Below are 12,629 nucleotides of genomic sequence, written 5' to 3' on the forward strand. Positions count from 1 at the left end.
CCTTTCCAATTTGGATCCCTTTTATTTCTTTTTCTTGCCTGATTGCTCTGGCCATAGGACTTCCTATGTTAAATAGGAGTGGTGAGAGTGGGCATCCTTGTCTGGTTCCTGTTCTTAGAGGGATAGCTTTCAGTTTTTCACCATTGAGGATGATATTAGCTGCGGGTTTCTCGTATATGGCCTTTATTATGTTGAGGTACTTTCCTTCTATCCCCATTTTATTCAGAGTTTTTATCATAAATGGATGCTGTATCTTGTCAAATGCTGTCTCTGCATCTATTGAGATGATCATGTGATTTTTATTCTTCATTTTATTAATGTGGTGTATCACATTGATTGATTTGCAAATGTTGAACCATCCCTGCATCCCTGGAATAAATCTCACCTGACCATGGTGTATAATCTTTTTAATGTATTGTTGTATGCGATTTGCTAGTATTTTGTTGAGGATTTTTGCATCGACGTTCATCAGTGATATTGGCCTGTAATTTTCTTTTTGTGTGTTGTCCTTGTCTGGTTTTGGTATCAGGGTAATTTCGGCTTCGTAGAATGAGTTAAGGAGCTTCCCCTCCTCTTCAATTTTTTGAAACAGTTTGAGAAGGATAGGTATTAAGTCTTCTTTGAATGTTTGGTAGAATTCACCAGGGAAGCCATCTGGTCCTGGACTTTTATTTTTAGGGAGGTTTTTGATTACTGTTTCGATCTCCTTATTGGTGATTGGTCTATTCAAATTCTCTACTTCTTCTTGATCCAGTTTTGGAAGGTTGTATGATTCTAAGAATTTATCCATTTCTTCCAGATTGTTGAAGTTGTTGGCATATAGCTTTTCATAGTATTCTCTTATAATCTTTTGTATTTCTGAGGTGTCTGTTGTAATTTCTCCTCTTTCATTTCTCATTTTACTTATTTGAGTCTTCTCTTTTTTTTCTTAGTCAGTCTAGCTAAAGGTTTGTCAATTTTGTTTATCTTTTCAAAGAACCAGCTCTTGGTTTTATTAATTTTTTTCTAATTTTTTTTAGTCTCTATTTCATTTATTTCTGCTCTGATTTTTATTATTTCCCTTCTTCTACTGATTTTGGGCTTGGTTTGTTCTTCTTTTTCCAGTTACTTTTGGTGCATTGTTAGATTGTTAATTTGAGATTTTTCTTGTTTGTTGAGATAGGCCTGTGTTGCTATAAACTTCCCTCTTAGAACCACCTTGCTATATCCCATAAATTCTGGCATGTCCTATATTCATTTTCATTTGTTTCCAGGTATTTTTTGATTTCTCCTTTGATTTCTTTGTTGACCCAATTGTTGTTCAGTAGCATTTTGTCTAATCTCCACATATTTGTGGCCTTTCTGAATTTCTTCCTATAGTTGATTTCTAGTTTCAGACCATTGTGGTCAGAAAAGATGCTTGGTATTATTTCAATCTTCTTAAATTTATGGAGACTTGTTTTGTGGCCTAATATGTGATCAATCCTGGAGAATGTTCCATGTGCATTTGAAAAGAACGTGTATTCTTTGGTTTTTGGATGGAGTGCTCTGTATATATCTACTAGGTCCATCTGTTCAAGTGTGTCATTTAAGGCCAATGTTTCCTTATTGATCTTCTGTTTGGATGATCTATCCGTTGGTGTAAATGGAGAGTTCATGTCCAATACTGTTATTGTGTTACTGTCTATTTCTCTTTTTATGTCTGTTAATAATTGCTTTATATGTTTAGGTACTCCTATGTTGGGTGCGCAGATATTTACCAGTGTTATATTCTCTTGTTGGATTGTTCCCTTGATCATTATGTAATGCCCTTCTTTTTGTCTCTTTTATACAGTTTTTGTTTTAAAGTCTATTTTGTCTGATACGAGTTTTGCTACCCCAGCTTTCTTTTCGTTGCCATTTGCGTGGAGTATCTTTTTCTATCCCTTCACTTTCAGTTTGTGAGTGTCTTTAGGTAGATCTGAAGTGTGTCTCTTGTATGCAGCATATATATGGGTCTTGTTTTTTTATCCAATCAGCCACCCTATGCCTTTTAATTGGAGCATTTAGTCCATTGACGTTTAAAGTAGCTATTGATAAGTATGTACTTACTGCTATTTTTTAACTTTTTTTTTTCCTCAGTGTTTTCATAGTCCTCTATACAGAATTGATGGTCTCTTTAGTTAGACCTCTGTCTGAAAGCTCTACTCTTTAACTCCCTTTCTCTGTCATTTTATGTTTTTGATATCCTATCTAACCTCTTTTTTGTGCATTTGTATCCATTACCCTCTTATCATGGAAATAGATAATTTTTCCTATTTGTGGTCTTCTCTTTTCCTCTTAAAGCAGTCCCTTTAACATTTCTTGTAGCACTGGCTTCTTGGTGAGAAACTCCTTTAATTTTTGCTTGTCTGGGAAACTTTTTATCTCTCCTTCCATTTTGAATGATAACCTTGCTGGGTAGAGTATTCTTGGCTGTAAGTTTTCCTTTTAGCACTTTAAATATATCGTGCCACTCTCTTCTAGCCTGTAAGGTTTCTGCTGAGAAGTCAGCTGATAGCCTTATGGGGTTTCCTTTGTATGTAACTTGTCTTTCTCTTGTTGCTTTTAGGATTCTCTCTTTATCTTTAATTCTGGACATTTTGATTATGATGTGTCTTGGTGTGGGCCTCTTTGGGTTTATCTTGTTTGGCGCTCTCTGTGCTTCCTGTACCTGGATGTCTGTTTCCTTCCTTAGGTTAGGGAAGTTTTCATCTATTATTTCATCAAATAGATTCTCTGCCCCTTTATCCTGCTCTTCTCCTTCTGGGACACCTATAACACAGATGTTAGTGTGCTTGATGTTGTCCCAGAGGTCCCTTAGACTGTCCTCACTCTTTTTAATTCTTTTTTCTTTTACCTGTTCAGCTTCGGTAATTTCTTCTAGTCTTTCGTCTAGCTCGCAGATCTGTTCTTCTGTATCCTCTACTCTGCTTTTGAGTCCCTCTAGTGAATTTTTCATTTCCAGTATTGTATTATTCATTTCTGATTGGTTCTTTTTTACATCTTCCAGTTCTTTGTTGACATTCTCACTGAGTTCATCCATTCTTCTCCCAAGATCAGTGAGCATCCTTAACACTCTTTGTTTGAACTGTCGGGTAGATTGCTCATTTCTGTTTCACTTAGTTCCTTTTCTGGGGTTTTGTCCTGTTCCCCTACTTGGAATGTATTCCTTTGCCTTTTCATTTTGCCTCTTCCCTGTGCTTGTGTCTGTGTATTAGGTAGGTCAGCTACGTCTCTTGCTCTTGGATAGGAGACCTTATATAAATGGTGCTTTAGGAGGCCTGCAGTGTACTTCCCTCAGTTCTCGATGTTCCAGGAGTGACCCCTATGTGGGCTATCCCTTCTGTTGTGGCATGGTTGCTCTCCCTATAGGCGCCCAGGGAGGCCCAGTTATGCTCTTGGCCAGCTGTTGTAATGCTTAGCTGCTTGTAGTTGTTGTGGGCCCTTCAGTCCCTTTATCGGGTGTGGGAAGCCCCAGCACAGTTGGCTGCAAGTTCTAATACCACATTTGTGTTTCAGCATTTCTTTTAAGTGAGTAGGCCCCCAGCCTGGCAGGTTAGTAGGCTCAGGGGCTTACAGTTGCTATAAGCCTCCAGCCTTTTGGTCACTTGTCAGCTCTCTGAGGATTGCAGCTGGTGGGGCTGGCCTCAGGCACGAGAGCACCCAATTGTTTCAGGCTCTGGAAGGTGGGGCAAACCCCCATGTGGGTCTTTGAGAAGCACAAGTCTTCTGCAGCTGACACGCCCCACCGCCCACAGGTGGATGACCCCATCTGACTACAACTGCCTGAGACCCCAAGTGAGAACGGCCAGCCGAGCCAGTCAGCCCACAGACCAGGAAGGACACAGATCAAGGGTGCTAGAAGCTGCCAAGTCTGGGGGTGGTTTGCCACCCTGCAACACAGCACTAGGACGGGGGTTTCCAAAGGCTGGTGACTCATGCAGCACTCTGCTGGCCCATACTCCACTATCTAAGCTCCTGGGAAGCCCCCTCAGGGGCCACACCTGAGCTGCTCCCCTGCTAAGACCTGTCCAACCTGCCCAGCTCTCTGACCTCCTGGGCATTCCTCCTCAGAACTACCCACGGCCACGCCAGTGACACCACCAGCTCCCTCCCATGCGGCTCTATGCCCACCCTCACACAGTAAGACCTTAACTACCCTCTTCTCACTTCTGCAAATTTCATCAATGTGTTTTTTGGGGAGTCCTCCTCTAAATCACGAGAAAAGGGGAAGCCAGCTCCCGTCACAGCAGGACAGCTCAAGTAAGGCATCTTCTGCCTGTGATGATGGCTGACTCCTTAGCCTCAAGGGGCTCAAACTGGCCAAGGCAATTTCTTGAGGTTCCTTTTGGACTTAAGAACAGAGAAGGGACCCCCCAATACACAGAGGCACCTCTGGGAAAGTGTTTGCTTGTAGTGGGAAGGCTGAGAGCCCACAGGAGCCCCTGACAGCACATCCTAAGTCTCAGCTCAGGCTGACCCCTCCACAGCCTCTGGCATCTTGCCCTGTCACACAGGGCGACCACAGCCAAGTTCAGCTGTGGGGTCAGCGGCCAGTTGGGGAACCTGTAAGGCGGCTCAGCAGAGGAAGGTACACGGCTACCACACTCAAGTGAGGCCGGCGCTGGGCCTGAGGCCAGGCAGGTTAGAGACCCCTTCCACCCCATGCGCATGGCAGCCTCTCTTATGGCCCCTCTTTTCTACCCATAGCCCCCTGGCCCTCCAAGCACATCCACATCTGGGTCCACACTGGGCCTTTGGCCCTCAGGGCACCTCTCACTGTCACACACCTGCATTCTCTCCTCCTGCTCAAGCACCTACTCCCCCCAGGAAGAACCGGCTCCCCCTCTCTGTGTGCCTGTACCTCACACTGTCAGGGCACCCGAGGTCCATGCCCGGCCTGCCCTGCTCACGTCTGTTTGTCCCAGACTGTGAGCTCCCTGCCTCCTTGTCTCTGCACCACCCGAGCCTGGCGAGCGCTGGATAAATACCGGAGCAGGAGAGAAGGCGGGAGCCAGCAGGCGTGACACTCAGACATGTGCCATTCCAGTGCCTCACTGTGCACATCTGAATATGGATGAGTACAGCCACACATTGTTTTACTGCGCTACACTTTGCAGATACTGCGTTTTTTACAAATTAAAGGTTTGTGGCAACCCTGCATTGAGCAAGTCTATCAGCGCCATTTTTCCAAGTGCATTTGCTCACTTCGTGTCTCTGTGTCACATTTTGGTAATTCTTGCAATATTTCAAACTTTTTCATTATCATTATATTTGTTATGGTGATTTGTGATCAGTGACCTTTGACGTTACTATTGTCATTGTTTTGGGGCACCACGAACCAGGCCCATATGGCAAACTTAATCGATAAACATTGTGTGTGTTCTGACTGCTACACAGACTGGCCGTTCCCCCATCTCTCTCCCTCTCCTCGGGCCTCCCTGTTCCCTCAGACACGAGGATATCGAAATTAGGACAATTAATAACCCTACAACAGCCTGTAAGTGTTCAAGTGAAAGGAAGAGTCTCTCTCTCACTTTAAATCAAAAGCTAGAAATGATTAAGCTTAGTGAGGAAGGTATATTGAAAGCTGAGACAGACCGAAATCTGGGTCTCTTGTACCAATTAGCCACGCTGTGAATGCAAAGGAAAAGTTCTTGAAGGAAATTAAAAGTGCTCTCCAGTGAACACATGAATGATAAAAAAGCGAAACAGCCTTATTGCTGATATAGAGAAAGTTTTAATGGTCTGGATAGAAGATCAAACTAGCTACAACATTCCCTTAAGCCAAAGGCTAATCCAAAGCAAGGCCCCACCTCTCTTCAATTCTATGAAGCCTGAGCGAGGTGAGGAAGCTGCAGAAGAAAAGTCTGAAGCCAGCAGAGGTCGGTTCATGAGGTTTAAGGAACGGAGCCATCTCTATAATATAAAAGTGTAAGGTGAAGCAGCAAGTGCTGATGTAGAAGCTGCAGCAAGTTATCCAGAAGATCTAGCCAGAATAATTAATGAAGGTGGCTACACTAAACAACAGATTCTCAATGTAGATGGAACAGCCTTATATTGGAAGAAGATGCCATCTAGGACTTTCATAGCTAGAGAGGAGAAGTCAATGTCTGGCTTCAAAGCCTCAAAGGACAGGCCGACTCTCTTGTTAGGGGCTAATGTCGAAGCCAATGCTCATTTACCACTCCAAAAATCCTAGGGCCCTTAAGAATGATGCTAAATCTACTGTCTGTAATCGTCTGTTTACAACATGGTTTACTGAGTATTTTGAGCCCACTGTTGAGAACTACTGCTCAGAAACAAAAGATTCCTTTCAAAATATTACTGCTCATTGACAGTGCACCTGGTCACCCAAGAGCTCTGATGGAGATGTATAATGAGATTAATGTTGTTTTCATGTCTGCTTACACAACATTCTGCATCCCATGGATCAAGGAGTAATTTCAACTTTCAAGTCTTATTATTTAAGAAATACAGTTTGTAAGGCCATAGCTGCCATAGATAGTGATTCCTCTGATGGATCTGAGCAAAGTTAACTTGAAAATCTCTGGAAAGGATTCACTATTCTAGGTGCCATTAAGAATATTTGTGATTCGTGAGAAGAGGTCAAAATATCAAAATTAACAGGAGTTTGGAAGAAGTTGACTCCAACTCTCATGGATGACTTTGAGGGGTTCAAGACTTCAGTGGAGGAAGTTGCGGCAGATGTGGTGGAAATAGCAAGAGAACTAGAGTTAGAAGTGGAGCCTGAAGATGTGACTGAAGTGCTGCAATCTCATGATCAAACTTTAACGGATGAGGAGTTGCTTCTTATGGATGAACAGAGAAAGTGGTTTCTTTTTTTTTTTTTTTTTTTTTTGTGAGGAGATCAGCCCTGAGCTAACATCCGCCAATCCTCCTCTTTTTTTGCTGAGGAAGACGGCCCTGGGCTAACATCTGTGCCTATCTTCCTCCACTTTATATGGGACGCCGCCACAGCATGGCTTACCAAGCAGTGCGTCGGTGCGCGCCCGGGATCCGAACCAGCGAAGCCCGGGCCGCCGCAGCGGAGCGCGCGCACTTAACCGCTTGCGCCACCGGGCCGGCCCCGAGAAAGTGGTTTCTTGAGATGGAATCTACTCCTGGTGAAGATGCTGTGAAGGTTGTTGAAATGACAACAAACGATTTAGAATATTACATAAACTTAGTTGATAACACAGCGGCAGGGTTTGAGAAGATTGACTCCAATTTTGAAAGAAGTTTACCGTGGGTAAAAAGCTATCAAACAGCATCACAGTCTACAGAGAAATCGTTCAAGAAAGGAAGAGTCAATTGATGTGGCTAACTTCACTGCTGTCTTATTTTAAGAAAATGTCACAGCCACTCGACCTTCAGCATCACCACCCTGATCAGTCAGCAGCCATCAACATGGAGGCAAGACCCTCCACCAGCAAAAGATTACGACTCACTGAAAGCTTAGATGAAGGTTAGCATTTTTTGGCAATAAAGTATTTTTTAATTAAGGTACGTACATTGTTTTTTTAGATATAATACTATTGCACACTTAATAGACTACAGTATAGTGTAAACATAACTTTTATATGCACTGGGAAACCAAAAGATTCGTGTGACTCGCTTTATTGTGGTATTTGCTGTATTGTGGTGGTCTGGAACTGAACCCACAATATCTCTGAGGTCTGCTGTATAAGACGGGGGCACAGAGCTTGTTAAGCACAGGGACTACTCTGCCCCTGGGGCCTTGACCCTGCTGCCTTGGATCTGACACCACTTCCCCTCCACAGAGGCCACCGCAACACTTTCCTTTGGCTCTTCTGTTCTGTTGAGGGCACACCCAAAGGCACTGCTCACTGTCCTCCTTCCCTCATAAGTAAACTGAGGCACGGCTCTGCACATGGCTTGCTCAACACCAACCCAACCCTGGACTAGGCTCAACTTTAGTCCTGAGCCTGGTAAGTGCCTGACTAGCTGTGTGACCTCAGGCCACCCCAATAACCTCTCTGGGCCAGACTAGTCCAGCAAGGCTCTGTCAGGCTAAACTGCGTTGACTCTCCTCCAGCTGGGACCCAGCTCCAGCTGTCAGGCACACCCACCTGGTCTTGACTTTCAAGGGTCTCTCTCAGCTGTGACTGCAACAGTGTCAGGCTCTGACATTCTTGATTCACATGGTCAAGTTCAACTTCAAGTTTTTGGATTTGGTGATCCTGTTTTTAAAAAATCAATTTCACAAGAAATATCTTAGCAGTGTGAAACATGTTTAATGCAGAAAATTATAGAAAAGCAAAAATTACAAAATTGACATCACCCACAATCCCAGCAGCCTGAGGACCACACCTGGCACTGAGTGATCTGTGAGCCGCTCCTCTGCACACCCACGTTTCTGTCGGGCAGACGGGCATGGCCCGTAGGTGCTGCTTTCCTCCTCATGTCACCTTGGGCATCGCCCGTGACATTAGGTGTTATTTGGAAACATGACTGTTAATGGCTGCACCATAATTCATTGACTCATTCAGTATTGTTGATGATTCAAGCTGATTCGAATTCTGTTTAGCTATTATAAATACCACAGCAATTAAAATGCTTCCAGCTACGTCTCTCCACAGTGCTCAGGTACAAGTCTCCTAAGGAGAATTAGGAAGTCAGAGTCTACTGACATTCTTGAGGCTCTTGATATATACTTTGCCAAACAGTCCTCCGGAGAGGTCATACCAGTTTACTTTCCTACATCATGATTTAATCCCTTTCTGCAACTTTTTCTAGAAATCAGGGATTTGCAAAAGCTGCTGAAGTCTGCATATTTTCCAGGGCACGTTTGTTAAGTCCCTCGCTTTACCTGCAGGGTGGTGCCACCTCCAGGTGTTTTAGGGCTGCTCATGACCTGTTCTAGGCTTTCTCTCCTCCACTGGCCACTCACCTGCAGCCTCTCCCGGCGGCCACTCTCCTCCAGTCTCTGTGTTAAAAGCTGAATGGTGATGCAATTCTCATTTTGGGCCTGATGGGTAGAGGCCTCCTCTCCTAGCTGAAGGACCCTCTGGTTGAGCTGGGACAGTTCATCCTTGCATTTCTGACTCTAGAGCAAAAAAGGTTAAAACACAGATGAAAAGGTTATTTTTTTAAACCAACAGCTCAATTCAGATCATTCCAGTGGTTCCCAACCAGGGACGCTTTTGTTCCCCATGGGCCATCTGGCAATGTCTTGAGACGCTTTTGGTTACCACACCCAGGGGAGGGACTGCTACTGGCAACTAGTGGGTGAGGCGCTCAGCATCCTCCACTGCGGAGTGAGCCAGCCCCAAATGGCCATAGTCCCGAGGACGAGGAACCCTGCTCTGACCCCTAGAAGAAATGAGACCCATCTGGACTGCCAGAGGTGGTTAGATGCCACAAAATCTGAATCACTGTTCTGAAGACCCTTCATGTTTTTCTCATTTCTTCCACGGATATTTCTAACATTTTAAGCAATTTGAAGGAAAATACCCTAATTAAACTTGAGTTATATGAATTTCCTCTGAAATTCATACGAGTTATATGAAAATCTCCTGGGACCTTTGTCATTAAACACACAAACATAGTTTTCAGCAAGCGGTAGGTGTTGAATAAATTGTTTATTTTGCTTTTTCTCAGCAGCCACAAGCCAGCAGATGGTGGACGCCCAACAATGCTCACTGGACAGATGAGCAAATGCACTGGGAGTCGAAACAGCGACTAGAAAGTTGGCTCTACAGTCTTTCACCATGGAAATTCCAGTTATTTTCAACTGTTTATCAAGAACATCTTCCTATAAACCACATTTTTGCTAATTTGCTTTTTTCCACAGCAGTCAGTTGTCAAGGCCGAGGGTACGCAGCCTCAGGTGTCGTCAGAGGGGCGTCCCTGACCTGGCCCCAGCACTGCCAGCGCTGCACCCCCCCCCCCCCCGGCCAGGACTGTGCTAACAACCATTTCACTTTTCTGTTTCTGAGGGTTAGATAAGCACATAACGGACCTTGAAGTTGTTTTAACTTGGGTTATTCCAGCTTAGCTGTCTATACATTTTTCTCATGATGATTTCTCGTTTTCTTCCCTGTAAATTAATTGTCATCTTGTCCTTTCCCTGGAACCTCAGAACTGTGGGTAAAGAGGTGTTTCTGCCAAATCATACGCTCACGGCAGTTATGTCTGGGATAGAGCTCTCTTGTGTTTATTACACTTTACTGTGAAAATCAGAATTGTTGTTCAATACTGATACACATTCAGCTTGTCCTCTGAGAACAGCCTTGTTTTCATTAACAGCCAAAAATGGAATCTTCCTTCAACTCCTGGGATCAACACACTAGTTGATTTTCTTCTATTCATCTTTCCGATTTAAAGTCTTTGTTTGGGTATAGTTTCAAACTCACAGAACAGCTGCAAGGCTATTACAGAGCTCACCCCTGCACCCTTTCCCCAGGCTCCCTGGCTGACGGTGCTTCCCGCCCACGTTGCGTGGGTGTTCTCCGTGCATGCACACATGCACACACGCGTGCGGAGGTTTCTGGGCAACAGCCCCGCAGCGTGTTTCCTAAGAAGGGGTGTCTGCTCACATGGCTGCCACGCAGTTCTGGCTTCAGGACGTGAACCTCGATGCAAGACCCGTGGTCCAGTTTCGTCAACTACCCCATGCTGGCCTCTGGAGCGACCCCTGGCCCCTGACCAGGTAATGTCTTCACCCGTCAGGTCGTTTTGGCCTCTGTGAATGTGGAATCTATCCACAGCCCCTGTCTTTTATGACACTGATGTTGTGACAGATGCGGTCCCCCTCACTCCTCTCTCATAGTTCCTCATTTCAGGGTTCCCTGTGATTAGACTCAGGTGACTCAGTGCAGCCAGAGCACAGCTCAGGTGCCGCTGTGTCCTCCTCAGGGCATCACGTCAGAGGGGTGAGGTGCCATCTGCCTCTTGGTGTTCGCATCGATCGCCTCTTTAATTTCTAACTTGCATTCATCTGGGTTTTATTGCAGGAGACCATATGAGATGCTAGTAGCTATCTCCTGGGCCCATCTTAAGACAAATGGATATTTGTGCTAAATGTGTTTACTCTGAATCTGATCAAGCCTTTCGGCCTAATTTCCAGTTTATAAGAAAAACAAGGGACAGAGGACCACATTGAATGAATCAGGAAACAGCTGAACAGATTCAGAATGTGGGATGACCTATGAGACAACTGCCAGGTCTCTTCAAAAAGTCAGCGTCGTGGGGGAGAAACAGGTGTTCTAGATTAAAAAAGCTGAAGATATTGCAGCAGGCTGTATTTTCTAAAGATGTCTAAAGATGTCCTCAACAGCATCTCCCATCCCACATCACCTTCTGCAGTGTGACCTAGACATTTGCCCACCAAGAGGAGCCTACATCCCCTCCCTGGGGCTCTGCAGGGTGCTGGTGGGGGTGATACGGAGTGATTTCTGAGGTGGGCCAGAAGCCTTGCAGCTTCCACTGGGTGCCCCTGGAACACTTGCTGTCTGATGCCTCCCTCAGCACTCCCTCTAGGAGCCTAGCCCCACAGAAAGGATCCCCTAGATGATTCCGGCCCCAGCCATCTCAGTCACCCCAGCTGTCCAGTCTTCCCAGCCAAGGCCCTGATGCTGAGGAGCAGAGACAGGCCGTCTGCTGTGCCCTGTCTGAATCCCTGACCATAGGCTCCGTGAGCACAACAAAGTGACTGTTTTACGCCAGTAAATCTGGAACAGCATTGATAGCTCAAATAATGGGTCAGCCTCAACTGAATTTCCACAAAATTTACTATATAAAACATTTTTGAATAAGTGGAGAAATCCTTAGGTAATTATGGTGAAGTTTCTTAGGTGTGTAGCGGTACAGTGGTTAGGCAGAAGGTGTCCTAATGTTCAGGAGATGCAAACTGAAATATTTAGGAGCAGAATATTATTATACCTGTAACTTACTTTCAAATGGTTCAGAACACACACACACACACACACACACACACACACACACAGAAATAAAGAGACAAATATAAACAGATAACAAAAGCACAAACTGCAATGTTAACAACGATCAAATTAGGGTTGTGGTATGTGGGTGAACAGTGTGTACTGTTTCAACTTTTGTGTGTTTCAAGTTTTTCATAATAAAAAGCTGGGGGAAAGAAAACAAATGGATACCTATAATCCATTTCCAAATGTGTCCTAGAGATAAGCCAGGAAGGGGAGAAGTGAGGCGGCCATTCTGGGTCCAGGGAAGCCCCAGACAGGTCAATTACACAAGAAGCTGGTCCTCAGGCAAATGCAGAGTCTGAAGTTTTCACCTTAAATCAATCTATGAATTTTCCTCCTGATAGAGAAAGCCCAAGCAAGGCCACCACGTAGTTACACAGAAACGAACAACCAAACTTGGGAGCCAAGACGTGCCAGCCGCCCGCCAGTGGTCTGAGGCACTCTCCAGGGCAGACCCCGCTCTCATCAGCCCTGCGTGGGAAGAGGCAGTGCCAGGAGAGAAGAGCTGTAGGGACTTATCTTGGAACAGAGCCGGGGTTTGAGAAGCAGAAGGCAAAAAAAACCACTCCTGTGAGTGAGTTTAGCAAGGTGGCAGGATGCAAGATCAAGACACGAGAATTCAACTGTATTTCTGAGTCCTAATGGTGAACATGCAGAAAT

At 44.9% G+C, this 12,629-nt stretch overlaps 1 protein-coding gene across 11 annotated transcripts in view; it reads right to left on the reverse strand.

Moving 5' to 3' along the window:
* The window catches only part of NINL (ninein like), a 143,222-nt gene that overhangs the window by 11,129 nt on the left and 119,464 nt on the right, over positions 1-12,629 (reverse strand). For all 11 annotated transcript variants that reach the window (XM_058563377.1, XM_058563367.1, XM_058563370.1 and 8 more), the window contains 2 exons: positions 8,915-9,070; positions 8,094-8,204 (listed from right to left, as the gene is read on the reverse strand). In XM_058563377.1, the coding sequence (XP_058419360.1) occupies positions 8,094-8,204; positions 8,915-9,070 (267 nt within the window). The remainder of the gene's footprint in view (positions 1-8,093; positions 8,205-8,914; positions 9,071-12,629) is intronic.

Source organism: Diceros bicornis, chromosome 19 (assembly GCF_020826845.1).
Source record: "Diceros bicornis minor isolate mBicDic1 chromosome 19, mDicBic1.mat.cur, whole genome shotgun sequence".
Classification (NCBI taxonomy): Eukaryota; Metazoa; Chordata; class Mammalia; order Perissodactyla; family Rhinocerotidae; genus Diceros; species Diceros bicornis.